Here is a 27073-nt window from a genome sequence, read left to right as displayed (position 1 = left end):
TGGCCCCAGGATAAAAGGCACACAGCTCACCTGGCAGGAGAACCAGCCTTCCGGTGTGCAGAGACGGCTGCCACCTTTGGCTCCTCTGTCGAAATAGCTACCATTGTACTGCACAGACCGGAGCTTCTGGCACATGGAGTCGAGGACCCGCAGGAATTCTTCCTGAGCCTCCACACCCACCATGGAGGGGTAGGAGCTCACCTGGGGGAACCAAGGAAGGGCGCTGAGCCTGGCACACGGTGCCCTGAAACCCGCACCAGCTCTCAATCCATCCCACTTCACGGCCCTCTGAGACCCTGCCCAAGCCCAGTCCTAGGGTCAGAGGATCTGAGTTCACATGGCTTCCTGGCCCCTGCTGGGCTGTCCCACCCTGGGAGACTCTGACCTGTGAAATGGAGGGAACCACGCCAGCCCCCAGGCTGGGTAAGACTTAGATGAGATAACAGGCCAGGCACAGTGGCTCACGCCTGTAATCACGGCATTCTGGGAGACTGAGGCTGGCAGATCCCTTGAGGTCAGGAGTTTGAGACCAGCCTGGGCAACAAGGTAATACAATGTTTCTACTAAAACTACAAAAAATTAGCCAGGCATGGTGGCACATGCCTGTAATCCCAGCTACTCAGGAGGCTGAGGCAGGAGGATTGCTTGAACCTGGAAGATGGAAGTTGCAGTGAGCCCAGATCGCACCACCGTACTCCAGCCTGGGCAACAGAGTGAGACTCCATCTCAAATAAAACGGAAAAAAGTAAGATGAGATAATAAAGTCAGGCAGCCACGGCCATCCACCCTGGTTAGGTGGGCAGTGGTCCACGGAAGATTACACCTGCAGGGAAGAGTGTCAGGATCAGTTCACTCTGCTGCAGGGATCCGGCTAGAAATGCAGGGGAATGTGGACAGTCAACAGCACCTCCAGGAGAGGCAGAAAAACACGGGACGTGCGGCAGAGCGTTAGCAACTGTTCCGCAGAAAGGGGTGGGCTGAGGGCACAGGGGTCAGCCACACAGGCAGCACTGGGACAGGACACCCCTCACAGGGGTCTCCACAGCACCCTCCACGTACTAATGATGTACCGTGGCATGGCACGGCATGACAAAACCCACATTCAGACGGGGTGGATGGAAATGAAGGCAGAGCTGGCTCTACCTTTGGGAGGAAGGTGGAGAGGTCTGCAGACCAAGGATGGGCTCATGAGAAGGGCCGGGTGGTGGATGATGGGTGGCGGATGACAGGGTGTTGGTGACAGGGTGGCAGGTGACAGGACGACAGGTGACAGGGTGGCAGGTGATGGGTAACAGGTGACAGGGTGGCAGGTGACAGGTGACAGGGTGGCAGGTGATGGGTGACAGGGTGATCTACGCCTGTAGCGTGCTGCCTAGACCCTCAGATCCCTGCCAGCACCTGCTGACCTTGGTCACGGTTGGGCAAATGACGACTCAGGCTCTGGGCATCCTCTCCCGTCTGCCCTGATGTTCATCACTGCTGCCCAGGAAGAACCCCCAGAGAGAGGAGGGGAGGCAGGCAGTAGCCACCACCATCCCCCTCCCCAACCCCAGTGAGCTCAAGCTCAGGTGAAAAGACTCCATGGGTGCTGGCCCCCACAAAGAGAGCTGTGCAGAGCCCACACAGTGGGACACAAGGCTCCGCAACCAACCACACCCCAGAACAGGGACACTCTTTTCCTTGTTTTTTTTTTTTGTTTTTGAGACAGTGTCTCACTCCGTTGCCCAGGCTGGAGTCCAGTGGGGTGATCTTGGCTCACAGCAACGTCTGATTCCAGGGTTCAAGCAATTCTCCTGCCTCAGCCTCCCAGGTAGCTGGGATTACAGGCATATACCACCACACTCGGTAAGTTTTTGTTTTTTTTTTACGTAAAGATGGGATTTCACTATGTTAGGCAAGCTGATCTCAAACTCCTGGCCTGCCTTGGCCTCCCAAAGTGCTGGAATTACAGGCATGAGCCACCACATCCAGCCCAAAGCAGGGCCATCTCCACCACTAGAGACAGGCCCCACTCTCCACTCTGCCCCTCATTTGTCATCTCCGTCTATTTCTTTGTTCAAAGGAAGCAGAAGAGCCCAGGCAATGGACCAGAGGCTGAATTCCCTGTGAGGGCAAAGAGCAGTTCCCACTGAGAGCTTTAATGCTCAAATCTGCATGCATCTTCCTCTCCTGTCCTGGAGAAGCAGGGGCTGGTCTGTTTTAAAAGGCAGGGCTCAGACCCAGCAATAACTCAAAGCATCTCTGAAAAGCCTCTGGTGCAGGGAACGCCCCTCGCCGTTTCCACGTCTCAGGTCAGATGCCCGTGCGGCACCACAGGAGGGAAATGAATGAGCCGGCTGGGACACAGAAGACACTGACCAGCTGTGGAGGGACGTGGCAGAGCAAAGGGCTGACGGAGACGAGGGGCTGCCTGGGACACGTGCCTGTCAGAAGTGAACTGTCTGACACGTGAAGATATTCGAAGGTCAGTTTTACTCAAAACACACAACTCTGCAGGGAATGCTGCCCTGCCATGGGCAACAGCAGCCCCCCGAGAAGGGAAGTCCAGCGCCGACTGGGCGGGGGAAGAAGGGGACAAGTCAGTGAGGGCGATGCTCCTCGCAGCACGGCGCCCACATGCTGGCTTCCCTGACCGGAGCAGCCCCACCAGATCCACGCAAGCACAGAGTGTGGCCCTACCCACGGCTCGTCGTGAGGCCGAAAAGCTTCCACAGCCCGCGGAGCCTGGCTTCAAAAACCCATCCAGCATACCCGACCCTCACACGGGCTCACCTCTCTCAGGTAACTCCGGATCCGGCTCTCACAGCTGTATCTCAGATAGCCAGACTTACTCTGAAATCGGGACTCCAAGCCTGCAAGGAAAACGAGAAGACCTCTGAACCCACGGGGAGGCCAGGGGTTTCTGGGTCTATGTCCTGCCCAGCTCCGGTGTCAAGCAGGGCGGAATATGAGGGTCACACTGCCAGCATCTTTTTATCTTTTCTTTCTTTTCTTTTCTTTTTTAGTGACAGGGTCTTGCTCTAGCCTCCAGGCTGGAGAACAGTGGCACGAACACAGCTCACCTTGACCTCCTAGGCTCAAGGAAGCCTCCTGCCTCAGACTCCCAAGTAGCTAGGACATGCAGTGGAGTGAACAGACTGTGGCATGTACATGCAGTGGAATGAACAGTGGCAAGTATATGCAGTGGAATGAATAGAGAGTGTGGTGTGTGTATGCAGTGGAGTGAATAGACAGTGTGGCGTGTATATGCAGTGGAGTGAATAGACTGTGGTGTGTACATGCAGTGGAATGAATAGTGAGTGTGGCGTGTACATGGAGTGAACAGACAGTGTGGTGTGTACATGCAGTGGAGTGAATACACTGTGGCGTGTACATGCAGTGGAGTGAATAGACTGTGGTGTGTACATGCAGTGGAATGAATAGTGAGTGTGGTGTGTACATGCAGTGGAGTGAACAGACAGTGTGGTGTGTACATGCAGTGGAATGAATAGTGAGTGTGGCGTGTACATGCAGTAGAGTGAACAGACAGTGTGGTGTGTACATGCAGTGGAGTGAACAGACAGTGTGGTGTGTATATGCAGTGGAGTGAATAGACTGTGGCATGTACATGCAGTGGAGTGAATAGACTGTGGTGTGTGCATGCAGTGGAATGAATATAGTGAGTGTGGCGTGTACATGCAGTGGAGTGAACAGACAGTGTGGTGTGTACATGCAGTGGAGTGAACAGACAGTGTGGTATGTACATGCAGTGGAGTGAATAGACAGTGTGGCGTGTATATGCAGTGGAGTGAATAGACTGTGGTGTGTACATGCAGTGGAGTGAATAGACAGTGTGGTGTGTACATGCAGTGGAATGAATAGCGAGTGTGGTGTGTGCATGCAGTGGACTGAATAGACAGTGTGGTGTGTACATGCAGTGGAATGAATAGCGAGTGTGGTGTGTACATGCCATGGAGTGTCATTCAGCCTGAAAAAGAAGGAAATTTTGATATATGCTATGATATGAATGAACCTTGAGGACATTGTGCTGAGTGAAATAGGCCAGTCACAAAAGGGCAAATACCGTGTGACTCCAGTCATATGAGGTTCCTAGAGTCATCAAATCAGAGACACAGAAACTGGAACGGTAGTTGCCGGGGGCCAGCATAGGGGGAAGTGGGAGTGAGTGTAATGGGGACAGAGGATCAGCTTTGCAAGGTGGAAGGAGTTCTGGAGAGGACAGTAGTGGTGGCCGCACACAATGTGACTGTACCTAATGCCAATGACCTGTGCACTAAAAAATGGTTGAGATGCTAAATTTTATGTCATGTGTATCTTATCACAATTTTTAAAATAATAATAGGCCAGGTTCAGTGGCTCACACCAGTAATCCCAGGACTTTGGGAGGCTGAGGCACATGGATCACCTGAGGTCGGGAATTCGAGACCATCCTGGCCAACGTGGCGAAACCTCATCTCTACTAAAAATACAAAATTAGCTGGTTGTGGTGGCACAAGCCTGTAATCCCAGCTACTCAGGAGGCTGAGGCATAATCACTTGAACCCGGGAGGCAGAGGTTGCAGTGAGCCAAGATCATGCCACTACATTCCAGCCTGGGCAACAGAGTGAGACTCCATCTCAAAAAAATAAAAATAATAAAAAGTCCCTTGGCCATGTGTGTGGCTCAAGCCTGTAATCCCAGCACTTTGGGAGGCTGAGGTGGGTGGATCACGAGGTCAGGAGATTGAGACCATCCTGGTCAACATGGTGAAACCCCATCTCTACTAAAAATACAAAAATTAGCTGGGTGTGGTGGCGCGTGCCTGTAGTCCCAGGTATTCGGGAGGCTGAGGCAGGAGAATTGCTTGAACCCAGGAGGCGGAGGTTGCGGTGAGCCGAGATCGCACCACCACACTCCAGCCTGGCGACAGAGCGAGACTCTGTCTCAAAAAAAGGTCTCATCCGAGGGCTGCCCAGACTCTGGCCCCCACGTGAGGGGCGGGGGTGCCTTTCCCACGAGGCCAGGAAATCAGCACATTTTGTTCCGAGTTCCCCCACCTCAACCACAGGGTTACAGGCCAGCCCTTCGTTGGGCGCTTTTTGGACCCCGGCTTCTCCTGGCACCGCAGGCTCCGAAGAAGCCCCTCACCTGCCAGCTGCGGCACCCACGCACCTTCAAACCACGGCGGGTCCTCAGCCCGGGTCTCGGCCGCGATGTTCTGGCTGACGTTGTGTAGGAGGTCGGCCAGCAGCCTCTGCCTCTGTGGGGCCTGCTCATCACACAGCAGCTGCTGGGCGGCCTGGATGAGGCCCGCGTGCGGCTCGTGAAACGCACTGAGGAAGCGCCTGATGTCACTCACATCTGCCACCAAAGGGACAAACAAAAAGGTGCCAGTCTAGCAGAAGACACATCCTGCCCCGGTCACAAGAAGAACCTCTGACCCCATCTTTCCCATCACTCAGGGCCTGGGAATCACCAGGACTGAGACTGAAGGTATCCCGGGTCTTTGTCCTTGCCCTGACACCAATGGCTGGGGACCACGCATCAGGGCGGCATGAGCACAGGGAGGAAGGGGCGGGTTGTGTTTCAGAAGACAGAGGGAAGCGCACCGAGAGACGGCTGCTTCCCCATTTGGCCTCCTCTCCTCCCAACCACGCTGCCCCTCCTTCGGCCCTTCCTGGAGACCTTGCTTTCAGACCTTTTCCTGCTCTCTCCTGGAGCCTTTTCACAACTCCCTGAAGCAGACTGCTCTCCAGGCAAGCACTTAATATAAAGTTAAAACAAAGTCTACCCAGGACCTTCACAAAATGTTAGCAAAGAGAATTCAGTAATGCGAGAAAAGAGGTATACACCATGGCAAGCAGGAATGCAAGGCTGGTTCACACCTCAAAATGAATCAGTCCGATCCACCGTATTAGAAAAGTCTCGTGATCACATCAGCGGATGCAGAAGACGACTGTGGAGCAAGGACATGGTAGAATCCTTAGACAACATCAAAAGCACAGCATAAAAGAAAAAAAATCAATAGACTGAGCTTCCTCAAAATTCAAAACACTTACTCTCCAAAAAAAAAAAAAAAAAAAAAAAATGCTCTTAAGAGAATGAAAAGACAAGCCACAGGGTAAATATTTGTCAGCGACATATCTGACAAAGAACTCATGTCCAGGTATTCTGGTAGGGTCAGGGGGTGACTTTCAAAACTTAACAGTGAAAAAAAAAATCCAGTTAGAAAATGGACAAGGGACATGAAGAAACACTTCACCAAGGAGTCTCTAAAGATGGCAAATAAGGCCGGGCGCGGTGGCTCAAGCCTGTAATCCCAGCACTTTGGGAGGCCGAGGCGGGTGGATCACAAGGTCAAGAGATCGAGACCATCCTGGTCAACATGGTGAAACCCCGTCTCTACTAAAAATACAAAAAAAATAGCTGGGCATGGGGGTGCGTGCCTGTAATCCCAGCTACTCAGGAGGCTGAGGCAGGAGAATTGCCTGAACCCAGGAGGCGGAGGTTGCGGTGAGCCAAGATCGCACCATTGCACTCCAGCCTGGGTAACAAGAGCAAAACTCCGTCTCAAAAAAAAAAAAAAAAAAAAAAGATGGCAAATAAGCATGTAAAAACATATTTAGGGCTGGGTGTGGTAGCTCACACCTACAATTCTGGCACTTTCAGAGACTGAGGTGGGAGAATCACTTAAGCCCAGGAGTTGAAGACCAACCTGGCAACAAAGCAAGACCCCATCTCTAAAATATAATAATAATAATTAGCTGTGCATGGCGGTGCACACCTGTGGTCCCAGCTACTTGGGAGGCTGAGGTAGGAGGATTGTTTGAGCCCAGGAGTTCAGGGTTGCAGTGAGCCATGATTGCCATTGCACTCCAACCTGGGCAAGAGTGAGATCCTGTCTCTATTTTTACACAAGATATTCAGATAGTTGGCATCGTTAACCGTTAGGGAAATGCATATTAAGGCTGCAATGAGATATCATCACATTGCAATCAGAATGGCTAAAATTAAAAGTAGCAACAATGCCAGAAGCTGGTAAGGCTGCACAGAAACTGCAGGGTGGAGAGGTAAGACGACCACTCTAGTATACAGCTTGGTGGTTTCTCTTCCTTATTTTAAGTAACTTTATTGAAATATAATTCACACTCCTTACAATTCACCTATTTAACCTATTTAAAGTGTACAATTCAATGTGTTTTATTACATTCCCACAGTTGTGCAGTCACATCCACAGTCAACTTTAGAGCATTATCTTTTTTTTTTTTTTTTTTTTTTTTTTTTTGAGAAGGAGTTTCACTCTTTTGCCCAGGCTGGAGTGAAGTGGTGTGATTTCGGCTCACCGCAACTTCTGCCCCCAGGGCTCAAGCAATTCTCCTGCCTCAGCCTCCCAAGTAGCTGGGGCTACAGGTGCATGCCACTACACCCAGCTATTTTCTATATTTTTATTAGAGACGGGGTTTCACCATGTTGGCCAGGCTGGTGCCAAACTCTTGACCTCAAGTAATCCGCCAGCCTCAGTCTCCCAAAGGGCTAGGATTACAGGCATGAGCCACCATGCTCGGCCAATTTTAGAACATTTTCACCACCTGAGACAGAAACCTCATACTCTCACTACCAATCCCCCTCCCCTCCACCCTGCCCCCAACCCTAAACAACCACTACTCTATGTTCTGTCTCTCTAACATTCCTGTTCTGGATGCTTCCTGTGCGTGGAACCTTGCTGTGTGTGCTGGCATCAGGACTCCGCATGGTTCACAGCTCAGCCACACTGTGCCTTGTTCCTTGTCATGGTGAGTGATTCCACCGGATGGATTTGCCACACTTTATCTCTGTTCATCATTGGAGACTTGGGTAGTTTCCACCTTTTGGCTATTATGAAAAAAGCTACCACTGACGCTCACGTGTGAGTTTTGGTGTGGACATGTTTTCACTTCTCCTGGGTACTTACCTGGGAGTGGAGCTGCTGGTTCACATGGCGACTCTGTGTCTGAGAAGCTGCCAGACGGTTTTCCACAGCAGCTGTGCCATCTTCCCTTCCCGCCAGCCGGGCGTGAGGGTTCCCGTTTCTCCACATCCTCGCCCACACTGGCTGCCAACCCAGTGGGTATGAAGAGGCATCTCACTATGGTTTTTGTTTGCAGTTCCCTCATGACTGATGATATTGAGCATCCTTTCATGTGCTTACTGACCATCTGAATATCTTCCTTGGAGACATTTCTATTCAGAACCTTTGCCATGTTTAATTAGGTTGTCTTTTTACTATTAAGTTACAAGGATTCTTTGTATATTCTGATGGAAGTCCCTGATCAGATACATGATTGGCAACCATTTTCTCCAATTCTATGGGCTGTCTTTTAGCCTCCTTCATGGTGTCCTTTGAAGCACCAAAGTTCCTAATTTTTATATTTCTGAAATGGAGTTTTAGTCTGTCACTCAGCCTGGAGTGCAGTGGCATGATTTCGGCTCACTGCAGGCTCTGCCTCCTGGGTTCAAATGATTCTCCTGCCTCAGCCTCCTGTGTAGCTGGAATTACAGGCACCTGCCACACACCCAGCTAATTTTTGTATTTTTAGTAGATAGGGAGTTTCACCATGTTGGCCAGGCTGGTCTCAAACTCCTGACCTCAAGTGATCTGCCCATCCCGGCCTCCCAGAGTGCTAGGATTACAGGCGTCAAAGCAGGAGCAGCGGGGAACAAATCTCTCAAACACCAAACTGAGGAAGGAAGTGGCATTTGATTTGGCCGGGAGCTGCAGGGGGCTACAGCCTCATTCACCGAGCTCCCCAAGCTGCAGCTTCTCTCCCCTTTTATGGGTTTACAACGCTAAAGGGGAAACTGAGGTGGAACTATGTCATTGTCCATTTGCTGGACATCCGACCTTACAATTTTTTGGCTTCATTGATTTGCTAATTCATATGCAGCGCGAGAGGGGACCAGCTGGGGAGGGGGCTTACAGAGACAAGACGAAAGCAACAAGCTGTTTGTTGGCAGAGGTGTTTCCAGGAGGGAGCCTGGTCGTGGAGACGTAGGGGCGTGACCCAGTGCCGGGCAACAGCCGGCAGTGACCGCATTCATCTGCAGCTCTTTCAAGGTTAACAGATAGCAGAGACGCTGGGAACTAAAAGGGAAGTCATTTCCCCGCTCTTCGGTATCTTATTTTATTTTTTTCTTCACCCTCCTTCCCATCTGGAAGTGGAGGACAGAGGAGGTGAAACAGAAGCTGGTGAGGGGGGTCTCCCCTCTTAGCATGAGCCACCGCGCCCAGCCCAAAGCTCTTAATTTTGATGAAGTTCACTTTATCTGTTTTTTCTGCTGCTGCTCAAGTTTTGGTGTCAAAAGAATCCTTTGCCCAATCCAAGGTGATGAGGACTTACCCCTATGTTTTCTTCCAAGGGTTTTCTATTTTTAACTTTTACATTTAGGTCTTTTATTTAAGTTAATTTTTGTATAAGGTACCAGGTAAGGGTCCGGCTTCATTCTTTCCTATGTGATTTTCCAGTTGTCCCAGCACCATTTGCTGAAGACACTATTCTTTCCCCTGCATTGAAAGGTCCTGGCATCCTGACCACAGGTACACAGATCTCTGGGCACTCTATTCCTCTGCGCTGTATCTGTCCTCACACCGGTGCCAGTCTTGACTAGTGTGGCTTTGTACTAAGTTTTGAAATCAGGATATGTGGGCCTCCTACTATGTCATTTTCCCAGTTGTTTTAGCTCTTCCGGGTCTCTTGCAATTCCATATGAACTGTGCGTTAGAATCAGCATGTCAATCGCTACATAAAACCAGTTGAAATTTTCATAGGGATTGTGCGGCGAGTTCTACCATCCTAACAATGTTCAGTTTTCCAATCCGTGAACATGGGATGTTAATCCATTTCTTCAGATCTGTCATTCCTTTCAACAATGTTTTGCAGTTTTCAGAATATAAGTATTACAATTTTTCATTACACTTATTCTAAGTATTTTATTATTTTTGATGCTAATGAAAATGGGATTATTTTGTTTCATTTTCAGATTGTTCATTGTAAGTGTGTATCTATATTCCTATATTGACCTTGTATCCTCCCACCTTGCTAAACTTGGTGATTAGTTGTAATCATTTTTTAGTGGATTCCTTAGGGTTTTCTATATGCAAGTTCATATGATCTGCAGATAGAGATAGCTTCACTTTTTCCTTTCCAATCTGGATGCCTTTTGTTTTTCTTGCCTAAATGTCCTGTCTAGACCCTCAGTGCCATGCTAAACAGCAGGAGTGGACATCCTTGTCTCCAGAAACTAAACACACACCACACAATGCAGTACTCCACTCCTGGGCATTTTCCCCAGAGGAATGAAAACCTACATCCCACCAAAACCTGGAAATTTGGCCAGGTGTGGTGGCTCACACCTGCAAAGATGGCCAGGTGCAGTGGCTCACACCTATAATCTCAAAACTCAGGGAGGCCAAAGTGGGTAGGTCACTTGAGCTTAGGAGTTCAAGACTAGCCCAGGCAACAGGATGAAGCCCTTGTTTCTACAGGAAATACAAAAATTACCCAGGCATGGTGGTGTACCCCTGTAGTCCCAGCTACTCAGGGGCTGAGGCGGGAGGATCACCTGAGCCCAGGAGGAGAGCTGCAGTGAGCTATGACTGCACCACTGCACTCCAGCCTGGGCGACAGGGTGAGACCCTGTCTCAAAAGAAAAAAAGAAAGAGAAAAGGAAAACCTGAATATAATTGGCCACAGCAGCTTTATTTGTAATAGTCAAAAAACTGAAACACAGAAAACATCCTTCCACAGGTGAATGGTTGAACAAACTGTGGTCAAAACAAACCATGGAATTCTATTCGGCAATAGAAAGGACAGAGTATGGATCTCAGGAGCCTTATGTGCAGTAAGAAAGGCCCATCTCAAAAGGTCACATACTGCTTGATTCCACTTACCTACTATTCTTCAAATGACAAAATTACAGACATGGAGAACGTATCAGCAGGTGCTACGGGCTAGGGATTGGTGGTGGCCAGGGGTAGGCAGGATTATAAAGGGGAAAACCTTCCGTGACGGATGGGAGACGTCTCTACCTTGCCCCTGACGCTGGTCACAGGTATCTACATAAGGAGAAATGATAGAAGAACACACACATTGTGATAGTGTCTGTGTGCCCGTTTTGATGTTGTGCCATGGTTGTGTCTGATGTCACCTTTGAGGGAAAGGGTGGAGGTACATGGGACCTTCCTATCTGTGCAACTTCCTGGGAATCTATCATTATTTCTAAATAAACAATTTAGGCCAGGCACAGTGGCTCACACCTATAATCCCAGCATTTTAGGAGGCCGAGGCAGGAGGACAGCTTGAGCCCAGGAGTGTGAGACTATCCTGGGCAACATGGCGAAACCCCATCTTGACAAAAAACACAAAACAATTAGCCAGGCATGGTAGAGAATGCCTGTGGTTCTAGTTACTTGGATAACTAGAACTTGGATAACGAGAGGCTGAGGAGAGAGGATAGCTTGAAACATGGAGGCTGAGGGTGCAGTGAGCCATGTTTGTGCCACTGCGTTCCAGCCTGGGCAACAAAGTCTCAAAACATAAATAAAATAAAAAATTTTTGGCCAGGCACAGTGGCTCATGCCTGTAATCCCAGCACTTTGGGAAGCAAGGCAGGATTGCTTGAGCCCAAGAGTTTGAGACCAGCCTGGGCAACAGAGCAAGACCCCATCTCAATGTTTTTTAAAAAAAAAAACAAAATTTGTTCAAGTCTAACAAATTTCGAAGAGGAGAACTAGTGGTCTCAGGGAAGAGACGGGGATAAAGCACCAGAGAGAGGAGAGACAGATAGACAGAGACAGACAGAGAGAGGAGAGAGACAGAGGAGAGAGACAGGGACTGGAAGGTGCCGGGAGGGACAGAGAGCCACGTGCTCTGCTCTCTTGCAACTATGCCCTGAAATGGGAAGGAAAGGAAATGTCCAAAGGCGAGGAATACCCTGAGCACGCCCCTGCCCAGCCCCGCCCCCGAAGGGGCCACCCAGAAGCCATCACAGTGATACATGTTCTGGCTGCATCCTCTGGGAGCACAAGGCCCAGTGGAGAAAGGGGGTTGCAACCTTGGCGCACACCAGAAGCGCCACCCTTCAGTGCTGACAGTTGAGTCCCCAACACTGCAGCCAGGGACGTGGCCACGTGGACGCTCCTCCTGGACTCCTCTCTTTCTGCCCTTTAGGCCAAGGAGGCAGAGCTCCATCCCTCAGAGTACCCACGTCCTTCCTGGGAACCAGAAGTGTCTCCTGAAGCCTCACCCCATCACACAACACTGGCCGACCCTCCCAGGGAAGGGCATACGATGGCGTCTCCCCCCACCGCGGCCAAAAGCTCTCCTTTGTAGAGTCCAACAAGCACAGACCTTGGCATTCAGCTGCTTCTGAAAGGCAGGACTCTGTGTCCTGAGGCTTCGATACAGATTCTCCTAAAGAGCCACCTCTCAAAGCAATTGCCCCCGAGCATGAACTCTGAGGACAGCATCTCCGAAAAGGTGAGAACCTTGAGTGACGGATGGGAGAGGTTCATTGTTCCTAAGCAATCGAGCATACCATGGACCACCACCCCGTCCTTCCAGAAGGGCCTCAGCCCAGCCGAACAGAACAGCATCTCTTCCTGGCTCCACCTTCCCCACCAAACTGTGCAGGCCCCAACCCCAAAGCCCTCCCCCTGCTCTTGGGAACTGCTAGGACACCTCAAACGAACACCAATAAAATTAAAAGATTTTTTTTCTTTTGAGACAGAGTCTCGCTCTGTCGCCAGCCTGGAGTTTAGTGGCACGATCTCAGCTCACTGCAACCTCCAACTCCCAGGTTCAAGGGATTCTCCTGCCTCAGCCTTCTGAGTAGCTGGGACTACAGGTGTATACCACCACATCCAGCTAATTTTTATATTTTTAATGGAGACGGGGTTTCACCATGTTGGCCAAGATGGTCTCGATCTCTTGACCTCATGATCCACCCGCCTCACCCTCCCAAAGTGCTGAGATTACAGGAGAAAGCCACCATGCTCGGCCAATTAAAAGATTTTTTTGAAGAAAAAGACAACCAACTGAGCAACGGGGTGCATGAAGGAGAGGGCTGAGGGCTCTGCCATCCAAGTGACGCTGACCAGCTCTGACTCGAGGGCTTCCTCCTTGAGACCTGAGAGTTCAGAGTAAGGGGGACCCTTTGCCACCCCAACAGGCACCCCGGGGCCAATCCCCCAGGACCAATCCCCCAGGACCCCTGAGAGTGCCAGCTTCCCGCCCACCTCCAAGGTCCTTGCCACTCACAGCCCTGCCAGGCCTGGCCCGAGGTGAGCAGCACCAGCTCGGTGTCATCGGGGATGCTGGGGAAGTAGTCCTCGGTCAGCTCCGTGCCATCCTCGTACAGGCACAGCCGGGAGCCGCGCTCAGGTAGCTGCAGGGGCGGGAGAGGCAACAGGAGGAGACGGGGTCTCAAGGCCAGGGCTTTGAACTGCAGGCCTCACAAACGTCCCAAATGAGTTGTGCTGTTGTTTTGTTTTTTTTGTTTTTTGTTTTTTTCATTGTACTTTAGGTTCTATGAGCTGTGTTTAAAAAGCAGGCTCGGCCGGGCGCGGTGGCTCAAGCCTGTAATCCCAGCACTTTGGGAGGCTGAGGCGGGTGGATCACGAGGTCAAGAGTTCGAGACCATCCTGGTCAATATGGTGAAACCCCGTCTCTACTAAAAATACAAAAAAGTAGCTGGGCATGGTGACGCGTGCCTGTAATCCCAGCTACTCAGGAGGCTGAGGTGGAAGAATTGCCTGAACCCAGGAGGCGGAGGTTGCGGTGAGCCGAGATCGCGCCATTGCACTCCAGGCTGGGTAACAAGAGCGAAACTCCGTCTCAAAAAAAAAAAAAAAAAAAAAAAAAAAAAAAAAGCAGGCTCAGGCTGCCGCCTGTATATGCCACAGTGCGTCAACGCCCAGGCAAGGATGAGGGATCGGGAGCAAGAGCGCCTGACTGCAGGCCTTTCTAAAACAGGAAGAGCCAGGAAAAACATACAGCAGGTGGCGACCGCTTGCTCTGCAGGATTCACCTTTTTAAAATGAGCTCCTGAGGGCACTTCAAATACAGCCTGTCAGCCGGGCGGGTGTGGTGGCTCACGCCTGTAATCCAAGCACTTTGGAGGCCAAGGCGAACGGATCACCTGAGGTCGGGAGTTCAAGACCAGCCTGACCAACATGGTGAAACCCGTCTTTTAAAAAATATATTAAAAAACATTTTTTTTAATAAAAATAAAAAATACAGCCCGTCTCTGTCAGCGCCACCCTCCTGCTTCCAGGAGCTGGCACCACCACCCCAAGGGCACAGCCGTCATGAAACCCAGTCTCTACTAAAAATACAAAAATTAGCTGGGCATGGTGGTGCGTGCCTGTAGTCCCAACTACTGACTGGTCAGTTTTAGGCATTTTATAGCAACCCCCACCCTGCCAGGCCTGGCATGCACACCTGGTAACCCTCGCAGTGGTCTAAAAAAGGACACCAATTTAAAATAAGGTGACGATTGCAATCCCCAGCTGCGAGGGCTGGAAGGGCCTGCAGAGCCCACCTAGCCAAGCCTTTCATTTTACGCAAAGAGAATCCGAGGCAGGGAAAGGCAGAGCGGCCGCGACCCCGCGTGCCAGCACCTGGCACTCAGCCCGCGTCTCCCGGCTCCGCGTGCGGGCTGTGCTGACCGAGAGGTGGGAAGAGGAGAGGGGTGGTCCGGATCGCTTCCCAACCCGCCCGCGCCCGGAAGCCACGATCGCGAACCCCAGGCTGCGGGGGCCCCGGTGCCCAGCGGCTGAGGCGAGCGAAAACCAGCCTCCCCGGGCGCCGCCCGCACCCTCCGCTTTGGAAGAGGAAAAGCGGCACCTCCTGTTCCCCCACACGCCTCCCCGGCGGGCACCTGGAAGCGGAGGCAGCCTTTCCGCAGCACTTCCCGGCAGCTCCTGCCCGCCACGCCGAACTTCCTCGGGCTGCGCAGGGCCCGCAGCTTCACGGTCTTGGGCTTCTGGAGCATTGCAGATGTCCTGCAGGCCGCTGGGCCCCGCAGGTGGCGGCACCCGCTGGCCGGCTGCTCACGCGCCTCTTCGCCAGGCCGCAGGGGTCTGCACCCGGCGGGTTCTGCAGAGCGGGCACTGGCCGGGCGCCGATCCGGGAACCTACATTACCCAGAAGGCCCGGGGAAGAGGGTGCGCGACGTGGCCTTGCGCGCAGGCACCGCCTCCAAAAACTACATTACGCAGAAGGCCTGGGAAAAGTGATGCCCGACGTGGTCTTGTGCGCAGGCGTCACCTCACGGAAACTACATTACCCAGAAGGCTCGGGAAAGCAAAGGCGCGACGTCGCCTTGTGCGCAGGTGCCCTGGCCCCGGAAACTCCCTGAGCCGGAGGTCACGAGAAGCGGAGGTCTCCCTTGTGCGCAGGCGCGTTCGGGGGGGCGGGGTCGCGCACGCGCGGAGGCCCCGGCCCAGGGCTGGGCTTGGTTGTCATGAGAGCGGCGGCTGCGGCCGGGGCGATGGACAGAAGCGGCCGGGGCTGCTCTTCCCCTACCACCGCCGCGGCAGCTTGGGGTGCAAGCCAGCCTGGGGCGGCGGAGGGGGCGCCGCCTGAGTTCCGCCGGAGAGAGCGGCGGCTGCCGAGGTGGTCCGCGAGGACCGGGACCCGCCCGCCCCTGGGGCCCGGGCGCTGAGGCACGGCCTGGCCGCCTCCACGGGCCGCTCCGCAGCTCCGACCCGGCCGCCCTCTCCGTCGGGGCCGCGGCAGCGCCAGTCGGGGCCGTCCGCTCTGAGCAGGTACCTTCCCGGACCGGGGCCGGGCGTGGGGGGCGGGGCGCGGGCCCCACCCGGGAGCCGGGTACGAAACGTGGGCGCGCGGTGCCAGCCCGGACGGCGGGGGCTTAGGCTCCGGCCTTGCTGTCGCCAAAGAACCGGCGCGGCCCCGGCGTGCCAGATGCCGGGGAGCTCAGCCCGGGTGCCGGGCGCGCCTGTCCGGCCGGGACGGCCGGTTTAGCCGGGTGTTATTTCCATGCCTCGGCTTTTCCTGTTCTGGGTGCGCTGCACAGAGCGGGCCGGTTTCAGGAGCGTTCTGCTGAGCAACAGTTTGAAGACAGGTGCCCTGCCGCTGTAGAGATTAAAGTTTGATGGTGGTTTTTTGTTTTCGTTTTGCACACTCAAGTTTTAGATTTGTCTGAAGCCCTTTCAGTCGACTTGACCAGAAGTCACGATTTGTGTAACGCTTAAGTCGTTGAGACAGAGTCTCAGTCTGTTGCTCAGGCTGGAGTGCAGCTCACTGCAACCTCCGCCTCCTGGGTTCACGCGATTCTCCTGCCTCAGCCTCCGGATTAGCTGGGGTTACAGGTGTCCACCACCACGCCCGGCTAATTTTTGTACTTTTAGTAGAGGCTGCGTTTCGCCCTGTTGGCCAGGCTGGTCTCGAACTCTTGACCTCAAGTCATTTGCCCGCCTCGGCCTCCCGGAGTGCTGGGATTACAGGCGTGAGCCAACGGGCCCAGTCACACTTAAGTCTTCCTTAAAAAAAGATCTGGCCGGGCGCGGTGGCCCGCACCCGTAATCCCAGCACTTTGGGAGGCCGAGGCCGGCGGACGACGAGGGCAAGAAATCGAGACCATCCTGGCCAACATGGTGAAACCCCGTCTCTACTAAAAATACAAAAATTGGCCAAGCGTGGTGGCGCACGCCTGTAGTCCCAGCTACTCGGGAGGTTGAGGCAGGACAATCACTTGAACCCGGGAGGCAGAGGGTGCAGTGAGCCGATGGCATCACTGCAAATCGCACCATTGCACTCCTGCCTTGCGACAGAGCGAAACTCCGTCTCAAAAAAAAAAAAAAAAGAAAAGAAAAAAGAAAATCGGAAACAAGTTTTGTTTTCCAGTCTTGTAACAAAATGGAAGTAGCTACCCCGTAGTGAGAGATGAGGCCACATGGAGTCATAGCCGCCTGGGGAGAAACGCACTCTGGCACTTGTGGGGATGCCGATGGTTGTCCCTGGACAACGGGGTTCCCACGTGACTCTGGTGAGGAAGACCAGCCAATAAACTGCACATTCAACAGAGCTTAGGTTCTTCCTGAATTGTTAATGGTGATTTTTTAGAGTGGCATCCTTCAGGGATACTCCGAGTATTTTATGTAACACTTGAGGGTTTACACAGAGGGGACCATAGTGTACAGCTGGAGGGTGTTTGGAGGGGTGCAGGCGTAGACTGGAAAAGGAATCCTTCTCAAGTACCAGACTGAGGCAACAGCATTGCCTCCACAGTGTCTGTGCATGGCTCTTAGCTGGTTCTTAAATACCAGTGCTTTGTTTTAGATTTACTGGGGGCAATATGGCCTAATGGAAACACCCTTGACTTAAACGGTCTACTGTTACGTCTTAGAGCCATAACAGCGAGTGTTGGTTAGAATCAGAGACTAGCCAGGCTTGATGGCTCACACCTGTAATCCCAACACTTTAGGACACTAAGGTGGGAGGATTGCTGAAGGCTAGGAGTTCAGGAGCAGCCCGGACAACACAGTGAAACCCCATCCCTACCAAAAAAAATTAAGTAGTGTGCCAATAGTCCTAGCTATTCAGGAGGCTGAGACAAGGATCACTTGAGCCCAGGAGTTCAAGGTTACAGTGAGATACGATCACTCCACTGCAGTACAACCTGGGCAACAGAGTGAGACCCTGTATTAAAAAAAAAAAAAAAAAAAAAAATGGGATCAGGTGCAATAGCCCATGCCTGTAATCCCAGCACTTTGGGAGTTCAAGGTAGGTGGATCACTTGAGGTCAGGAGTACAAGACCAGCCTGGCCAACCTGGCGAAGCCCCATCCCTACTAAAAATAGAAAAATTAGCCACACATGGTGGCATGTGCCTGTAATCCTAGCTACTTGGGAGGCTGAGGCAGGAGAAGCGTTTGAACCCAGGAGGCGGAGGTTGCAGTAAGCCAAGATAGTGCCAGTGCACTCCAGCCTGGGCAAGAGCATGAGACTCTGTCTCAAAAAAAAAAAAAAAAAAAAAAAAAAAAAAAAAAAAAAATCAGAGTCTGGAACCCAACAGCCTGAGCACAAGAGCTATTTTCAAGGTAGATTAGGGAGTGACAGGCCCTTCTCTTAAAAATGATGCAAGGGATCTGGTGTGGTGGCTCACACCTGTGATCCCAGCCCTTTGGGAGGCTGAGACAGGCAGATCACTTGAGGCCAGGAATTTGAAACCAGCCTGGCCAACATGGCAAAACCTCGTCTCTACTAAAATATTTAAAAAAAAAAAAAGTAGCCAGGCATGGTGGCCCATGCCTGTAATCCCAGCTACTTGGGAGGCTGAACCAGAAGACTCACATGAACCCAGGAGACACGTTGCAGTGAGCCAAGATCATGCCACTGCACTCCAGCCTGGGTGACAGCAAAACTGTCTCAAAAAGAAAAACAGATGGTGAAAGGCGATGGAGGGCTTCAGAGCTGAAGGTGTTAACTTTGAGCTTTGATTGTTTGGCTGAACTTTGGAATTTATCACAAGAAGGGAGGGTCAGGAGAGTTGGAGCCTTAATCCCTAGATGGGGATCCCACCGGGAGCTCTTGAGTTAGGACATGGATGGAGATGACCAGAGCTGGGCCTGAGGCATGTTCACGCAACAGGAAGTTAGGACTTGTCTGAGACAGGTGCTTGCTGTCTAGAAAACACCATTGGATTGGAAGGAAGGGTAGGCCTGCTAAGACTTGGCACACCGTTGTATGGGGACTGGGTGGGAGGAGATGCTGTGGCCAAGGGCTCAGAGCCTGAACCACCCAGAAGTGCCAGGTCACGAAGGAGGAGGAGCCATGGACTGTGCGTTTCTGACCTGGAGTGCCTGGAGTGCAGGTCGGAGTGCAGGCCGGGCTGTGCAGCTAACAGTGGGTTAAATCACACTCATCCCTTTTAAATGCTTTGTTTGTTTGTTTGTTTGTTTGTTTGTTTGAGAGATGGGTCTCATTCTCTTGCCCAGGCTGGTCTTGAACTCCTGGGCTCAAGTGATCCTCCCACCTCAGCCTCCCAAAGTGCTGGGATTATAGGCATGAGCCATCACACCCAGCCTCATCCTGTTTTGGGAGGCTTTTAAAAAATTATTTTCTGGGTTGGTTTAGTTTAGTTTTTGTTTAATATACAGTAACATCTTGCAGTGAACTTTGTGGGAAAAGTAACTAGGATCTCAGTGATGGTCTATCATTCTATTTTAGGGCTTTTATTCATACATTCCAAGAAACATTAGCAATAATGCCGGCCAATAATCAATAGATTGAAGTGGTCCTCTTCAAATTCTCAATGAAAGTAAAAGAAAAATCTAGATCATGCATCAAGCACATCAAAATACATAAAGTTTTATGTGGGGGTGTGTTTATGTGTTACCTCCTATTGAGAATTTCAATTAATAGTGTATCTTACCCCAAATAACTTTCTTTTTTTGAGATGGAGTCTTGCTCTGTCGTCAGGCTGAAGTGCAGTGGTGTGATCTCAGCTCACTGCAACCTCTGCCTCCCAGGTTCAGGCAATTCCCCTGCCTCTGCCTCCCGAATAGCCAGGACTACAGGTGCACACCACCGTGCCTGGTTAATTTTTTTTATTTTAGTCAAGATGGGGTTTCACCAGTTGGCCAGGTTGGTCTCAATCTCCTGACCTCATGATCTGCCCGCCTCAGCCTGCCAAAGTGCCGGGATTACAGGCGTGAGCCTCCGCGCCCAGCCCCCAGAGAACTTTCTGAGGGAGTCTTCTTATCCTGGTTTAATGAGGACCCTTTTTTCCCTCCATGATTTAGACTTAACTCAAATTGGCTTACTTAGGCGGAATTTGACTGCCTTAGTAACTGAAAAGCAATTCAGAGTCCCCGAGCACATCGACTCAGTGTCCTGTGAGTCAGTCCCTCAGCCTGACTCTGCTGTACTTTTAGTGTTTCATGTGCCTTTCCGGTTCCTGCCCTTCCTCTGCTCATACATATTCATCGAGTGGTTATCATGCTGCGCTTACATTGCCTTTTTCCCCTTGTGATTGTGTAACTGATTAACATACCAGTTGTATTAGTTTTCTAACGAATACAGAAAGTTTGTATGTATATTCCAGCCAAAAACTATTTTTGCCATAACAAAATATCATAAACTGGATAGCTTAAAACAACAGGAATTCATTCTGGAGGCAGAAGTCGAAAGGCGGTGTGGGCAGTGCCGACCCTCGCTCTGGAGGCTGTAGGGGAGGATCCCTCCTAGCCCCGGATGCTTGCTGGCTGGCCTAGGCAGTCCTCGGCAGGCCCGGCTTAGAGACGCGTCGCTCTGGGCTCTGCCTCTGTCACACGTGGCGCTCCCTCTTTGTGTGGCTGCATCTCTTCCCTCCTTCTTGTAAGTCACGTTGGATTGTGCCCACCCTGAGGCCCTCGTTTTAACTAGATCACACCTACATAGACACTGTTTTGAAATAAGGTCACATTCACAGGACCACAGGTAGGACTTGAACCTATCGTTTTGGGGAATGTAATCCACAGTGCTGGTCAAACTTTTTGGACAAATATTTGGGAAAAGTCAAGATAACTTATATGGTACCTTAAACAGAATCAGAAGCCTTTGTAAAAAGTGTCTAACAAAAACCGAAAAAGGCTTTTTCAAAGAGATGGGAAAAGTCTGAAGAGTTAGTGCATTGTTGTGTGTGTTAACAAGACATGAACTAACACTTCAAATGTTCACGTGTTAGTGAATTCCTGCCTTTTAAAGAAATCTTTCCTGCTCTTAGAAACAGCCCAGACGTGCAGAATGCCCCACAAGATTGGATTTGTAGTCGTCAGCTCATCTGGACACGAAGACGGCTTCAGTGCCCGGGAGCTCATGATCCACGCACCGACCGTCAGTGGGTGGCGGTCACCGAGGTGAGGGCTGGACAGCGTGGGACTTGGGCTGGGAGGCAGCCTTGGGTCCCTGAGGAGGGCACGGGGCTTCTTTCACTCAAAGCCTCAGATTTTGCTGTAACTCAGATATCAGGACCAAGGATGTCAGCGTGCGTTACAGGGTCGACATCTCTTTCTGTTTAGATTTTTAAAGAAAATGTGTTGACCCTGTTTCCCTTATAACATTCACCCACACTCCCTTAAGAAAGTGTGCGGATGTGGAGAAGAAGGAGGAGAAATGAGCCCCATAACTAACTAACCGAATTCCCTGACCACACACTGGGCCGCACGTTCTCATGCCGAGATTGTGCATGCAGCTCTGTCTGTGTCGCGGTGGTGCTGCTGTGATGAAAGTGTGTCCGACTGCTTTTATCTGACACCAAGCTTTCACCAGAAACGTGTCTTTCACATTTCTCTTAAACACACGTATACTTTTATGACAATGTTCAGTTGGGCACAGTGGCTCCCGCCCTAGTCCCAGCTACTCAGGAGGCTGAGACAGGAGGATCGCTTGAACCCAGAAGTCCAAGGCTGCCATGAGCTATGACGGCCCCTGCACTCCAGCCTGAGCGACAGAGTAAGACTCTGTCTCAAAACAAATGTTAATTATATGAGCGTTTTGCTTGATTATTTTCCTAAAACATTGGAGTCCTTTCGCCTCTGCTGCTTTGGTGTTTACAGCTGATTACCTGCACGCACTCCCTTGACACCTGCCCTTGCCCTCCGCGCCGCGCTCTCCGTGACTTGCTTTCAAGTCTCGAGTTACTGTTCATTCCTACTCACGAATGTGTAAATGTGTGTGACATTTTAAGTTCAGTCATATAATTGTGTTTTGCTTTTATTCTGAAGATGTGTTGCTGAAAATTGAATGTAAATCTCATTTAAAGTGAAAATGTACGTTCAAACTCGGTACAGTTTTTGGAGTTTTGAGGAGTTTTGGAGTTTTTGAGGAGACACAGCTACCCCTTTTGGTAAAGCCTGTAAAAGTAACACCAGTATGGTTCTCTTGTGCGTTGACACGGTATTTCTTCAAAGGGCGTAACCTATACTCACTTTAGTGACGTGCTTTCAGCGGATGTACCAAAGAAAAGGATCTGTGTGCCCTTGGTCACCACAGACTCCCACTGGGTTTGGCTCAGGGGTCTCCTGACTTTCTGAGCTCAAGCACGTGGCAAAAAAACAAAGGAAGACAGCCTGAAGCCGAGCCTGCCAACGGCAGGACAGGGCGCTCTGTTACCACAGTTCATGGAAAATGTAGGACCCGCTACATTGGCGCTCAGGGCATCGATCGATGCAGCTCCAGCAGAAGCACTGCGGGGTTCCAAGAGACCCAGAGAGACCCCCCGTGCCATTCATGTGACCTCAGAATTCAGGGAGCCTAAGCTCTTCCAAGCAAGACATTTTTCCAGGAACGCGTAAAGGTTGCACCAACCGTTGCCTCTGGCCATCCATTTTTTAGTTGTCAAATTATTTTTATTTTTAAAAATCTATATCTGTCCATTTATCTTGAAAGGATAAATACTAGCCTTTTTAGCTATGTGGTTTCTTTTTATATTCAGCTTGAAAGGTATTTTTGATTCATCTGTAAACTCTTCATCAACTACATTTGAGTAGCTTAATCATAGCCCCTTTTTGGAAGGATTTTTTGAAGTACAGTCCTACATCCATCAACGGTGGGGAAGCATTCTGAGAAATGCACTATCAGTCAGCTTCATGGAACACCTGGAGCACGCTCAAACCTAGATGCCACAGCCTGCCCCTGCACACCTCGGCTCTGTGGCGTGGCCAGTCGCTCCTGGGCGGCACACCTGCACAGCACGTGACTGTGCTGAATACGGTAGCAATTGTGACACAGGTAGGTATCTATATCTAAACATAGAAAAGCTAAGGCAGAGTACAGAGTTGTCATCCTAGGAGACCACTGTGTCATGCAGTGCGTGGCTCTGTACAGCTTCAAATCGTGGCCGGTTGTCTTGGTTTTCTTTAAACAGTTTTGGAGTTTTGCTTTGGCGTTAGTGGTTGCTGTTTTTAATAATAAAGGTTTTTAAATAATAGATTACTTACTGTCCTTGTGTTCAGATAATCTCATCACGAATTATAATATACATGCCCTGCATTGAAAAGCAGTAACTATCTAAAGCAGCGCTTTACCGAAATGAAAGACTAAAGAATTTCGTTTCAAAAGTTGCCCGGTTTCACAGTTTGTGCCTGCCCCAAATGTGCCTCTCGTGAAGCTTTGTGTTTTTGGAAGCAGTGTGGGGTCTTTGCTGACTGCTGTGATCCTCTAACCAAATCTTAGTTTTTTAATATGTTATGTCACTTTTGGGCCTGTAATTCTAGCACTTTGGGAGACTGAGTGGGAAGGATCCCTTGAGCCCAGGAGTTCAAGACCAGCCTGGGCAAAAATTTTTTTCTTGTTTTTTTTGAGACTGAGTCTCACTCTGCCGCCAGGCTGGAGTGCAAGCGGGATCTTAGTTTGCTGCCAACTCCACCTCCCGGGTTCAAGCGATTCTCCTGCCTTAGCCTCCTGGGACTATAGGCGTGCACCACCACACTCAGCTAATTTTTGTATTTTTAGTAGAGATGGGGTTTCACCATGTTGGCCAGGATGGTCTCAATCTCTTGACCTCGTAATTTGCCTGCCTTGGCCTCCCAAAGTGCTGGGATTACAGGCATAAGCCACCATGCCCAGCTGCAAAATTTAAAAAGATAAAAATTCTCCAGGCACAGTGGCACATGCCTGTGGTCCCAGTTCCTCAGGAGGCTGAGGTAGAAGGATCCCTTGAGCCCAGGAGATGAGAGATGCAGTGAGCCATGATCACATCACTGCAGCCTGGGTGACAGAGCGAGACCTTGTCTCAAAAAAAAAATTATGTCACTTTTGAGCAAAGTTAGACGCTGCAGCGTGGGCCATAGTGTAGGCTTCTCTCCTGAGAGCACTCTGCATGAATGGTAGGCATGCCTTCAATGTTGATACCCTGGGGCCCTTAAGCATTTGGGTTCCTGTGAAAAATCCTTCGGCTCCATCCTGCCCACTAGTGCCGCCTCATAAGATCGATTTATCTTATGTTAAACTTCAGGTTTCACGTCAGACCATTGACTAGCTGCCAAAAGTATGATTCCTATAGGGTTGCAGGCGATTCAAGTCAAATTTTAATTCCAAGCTTCGGCTCCAATGCGAAAAGCCCGAGAGAATGGGAATGGTGTTGCAGGCACCTCTGTACCGTCAGCGCTCCAGACTGTCCACTTCACAGGGGGTGTGGTTCATACCTCTTCACGGCAAGAATGAGATGCTAGCCCCTAGAAACCCTCTGCAGGAATGGTTCAGAAGGAATAAAAACGTGTTTGCTTTCAGATTTTGCCAATTTCCACAAGAAATTGTCCTTCAAATGGTGGAGAGATGTCGAATAAGGAAACTCCAGTTACTTGCTCACCAGTATATGATTTCAAGTAAAATCGAGTTCTACATTAGCGAAAGCTTGCCTGAATATTTTGCACCATATCAAGCAGAGCGGTTTCGAAGACTCGGGTAAGAATGAAATTTAAAATGTGTAATGGCAGCTTTTAGGCGAATTCTACCTGAAAGCTCTTAAAAGTGGATTGTCCTCCTGGGCGTAGTGGCTCACACTTGTAATCCCAGCACTCTGGGGAGGCTGAGGCGGGTGGATCATGAGGTCAGGAGTTCAAGACCAGTCTAGCAAGATGGTGAAACCCCATCTCTACTAAAAATACAAAAATTAGCTTGGCATGGTAGGATGCACCTATAATTCCAGCTACTTGGGAGGCTGAGGCAGGAGAATCGCTTGAGCCTGGGGGGTGGAGGTTGCAATGAGCCAAGATTGTGCCACTGTTCCCCAGCCTGGGGAACAAAAGTGAAACTCCATCTCAAGAAAAAAAAAAAAAGAATTGTCACTTAACTTTTGGTCTTATAGTATGTACTTCTATTCGGTTTGAGAATACACAATTTCTTAATACCTGCCTCTTCCTGAATATGCTTTAAAAGCAGCATTATCATTTCTATGAACTCTGCTATTCAACTCTAGTTTTCAGATGCAGAACTTTTCTTAAGAATACTAATTAGATGACCAGTCTGGCCAACATGGTGAAACTGAAAATACAAAAATTAGCCGGGCAAGATGGCGGTGCCTATCATCCCAGCTGCTCAGGAGGCTGAAGCACGAGAATCACTTGCACCTGAGAGGCAGAGGTTGCAGTGAGCCGGGATCACACCACTGCACTCCAGCCTGGATGGCAGAGTGAGACTCTGTCTCCAAAAAAAAAAAAAACCAAGAATACTGATTAGAATTTGAGTTCTAGGGTTTTTCGTAGGTTTTTCATTCTAGACAGCTTCTGTTCAAACCTATTGATCCTACATAGAGTAGTCTAGCTTTAAAAAGTAAAATAATAAAAATAAATAGGCCAAGCACAGTGGCTCATGCTTGTAATCCTAACACTTTAGGGGGGCCAAGGCGGCAGATCACAAGTTCAGGCTGTTGAGACCATCCTGGCCACCACGGTGAAACCCATTTCTACTAAAATATAAAACATTAGCCAGGCGTGGTGGCATATGCCTGTAGTCCCAGCTCCTCAGAAGGCTGAGGCAAAGGAATCACTTGAACCCGGGAGGCAGAGGTTGCAGTGAGCCAGGATCATGCCACTGCACTCCAGCCTGGCAACAGAGCCTGACTATATCTCAAAAAGTAAAATAAAATAAATAAAATATAAATAAGTAAGCCTATTGAGTTCGATCAGAACAGAGGGCAGTGTTAGTGAACAGCACATTTTCAAATGTGTGTTCTTTAGCTGTGTTTGTCTTTCAGCTACGTCTCTCTCTGTGATAACGAAAAGACAGGTTGCAAAGCCCGGGAACTAAAATCAGTTTATGTGGATGCAGTAGGACAATTTCTTAAACTGATTTTCCACCAAAACCATGTCAACAAATACAACATATATAATCAGGTAAGAAGCATGCAGCTTCACCTTTGATTCTGCTCCTGCCTTCTTTGCAGGATGATGTGATCACGCATCTTTGATTCTGCTCCTGCCTTCTTTGCAGGACGATGTGATCACGCATCTTTTCTTAGATGTATTTTCAGGATGATCTTGAAGGATCTGCTCTGGGAGACTGCTGAGCTCTCTGAGCTGTGCCGTCTGATCCAGCGGCCTCTGGGCACGCGTGGTCAGTGCCCAGAGCTGCTGCTAGCATCACCAGACAGTGGGCTTCAGAGAGTCCATACAAAAGGAGAATGCGAAGGAATTCATGAGAACTTTTATATCAGTCGTGTGTGATGAAATCATCATATTTTGGATATGTTGTGTTAAACTGTACTACTACAATTAATCTCGCTGTTTCTTTTTAATTTTCTAATGTGCTGACTTAACCTTCATGACACGTGGCTCACCTTCTATCCTGCAGGACAGTAGAGTTCCCATAAACCCTCCTGGCTTGCGGGAGCACGTTAAGGCTGCATGTAACCCAGGATCTCTCCAGCTCCAAGCCACTAATTCTTAATCTCCTTCCTCCCTCCCTTTCTTTCCTTCTTTTTTTCTTTCTTCTTCTTACAGGATTAGTGTCATAGACATCAATTGCATCCAAAGCAGTCTTGTTAATTAGCACAAGTATTTACAGCTCTCCCTGCCCCCTCCAGGAGAAATGCAAGCACCCAGCAAATCAAGTCTCTAGACCCAGGGAGTGTTCTGGACAACAGGGCAAAGGTCTGGTTTCTGCCTGGCCCCTTACAGCACTATGCGCCAGAAAGCCGGAGGAACGATCCTTAGCTCTTTCCTTCTTCCACCCACCTGCATGCATTCACCAACAATGCCCTGGCTGCATAGCTGGTCTACAGCGGTTGGGGGTGCAGGATGGAAAAGTGACTCCCCACCTCAGCCGAGACTCACCAAAGTGGATAAACTGAGCTGTGTTAATTTAACTCTTCATCGTCTCATTTCCCAGGGTCCTATGAAGATGACCTCCACACTGAATCTCGAGTGGATCTGTCATTATGAAGCTATGTTAAAACTTTGGGAGTTTTTAGCTATTATGATTTCTACATCCTTTAAATGGTTAAAATAACCATTTGATTAGGCATTAGAATACTAACGTAATTTATTTGAGATTCTTTGTTAATTATTAAAAATTCTTTACATGAGCACAACATTTTAAGAATTAATGCACTT

At 50.1% G+C, this 27073-nt stretch overlaps 2 protein-coding genes across 7 annotated transcripts in view; one reads left to right on the top strand and one right to left on the bottom strand.

Moving 5' to 3' along the window:
* DFFB (DNA fragmentation factor subunit beta) overlaps positions 1–15196 on the bottom strand; it is a 29135-nt gene extending 13939 nt beyond the window's left edge. The window contains exons 1-5 of one of the 4 annotated variants that reach the window (XM_074379962.1): positions 14897–15196; positions 13276–13402; positions 5153–5341; positions 2773–2852; positions 31–201 (exon numbers count right to left, since the gene is read on the bottom strand). In XM_074379962.1, the coding sequence (XP_074236063.1) occupies positions 31–201; positions 2773–2852; positions 5153–5341; positions 13276–13402; positions 14897–15010 (681 nt within the window). In that variant the 5' untranslated portion in view covers positions 15011–15196. Of the gene's footprint in view, positions 1–30; positions 202–2772; positions 2853–5152; positions 5342–13253; positions 14849–14896 lie in introns of those variants that run through there. The other 3 variants (XM_003939630.4, XM_074379964.1, XM_074379963.1) reach the window with 3 other exon arrangements.
* Positions 15197–15440: 244 nt separating this feature from the next.
* CEP104 (centrosomal protein 104) overlaps positions 15441–27073 on the top strand; it is a 45707-nt gene continuing 34074 nt past the window's right edge. For 2 of the 3 annotated variants that reach the window (XM_039474191.2, XM_039474190.2), the window contains exons 1-4: positions 15441–15785; positions 20746–20878; positions 24252–24425; positions 25717–25855. In XM_039474191.2, the coding sequence (XP_039330125.1) occupies positions 20766–20878; positions 24252–24425; positions 25717–25855 (426 nt within the window). In that variant the 5' untranslated portion in view covers positions 15441–15785; positions 20746–20765. The remainder of the gene's footprint in view (positions 15786–20745; positions 20879–24251; positions 24426–25716; positions 25856–27073) is intronic. The other variant, XM_074379961.1, reaches the window with a different exon arrangement.

Source organism: Saimiri boliviensis, chromosome 11 (assembly GCF_048565385.1).
Source record: "Saimiri boliviensis isolate mSaiBol1 chromosome 11, mSaiBol1.pri, whole genome shotgun sequence".
NCBI classification, from domain to species: Eukaryota; Metazoa; Chordata; class Mammalia; order Primates; family Cebidae; genus Saimiri; species Saimiri boliviensis.
This window is presented reverse-complemented; position numbering and strand designations above follow the sequence as displayed.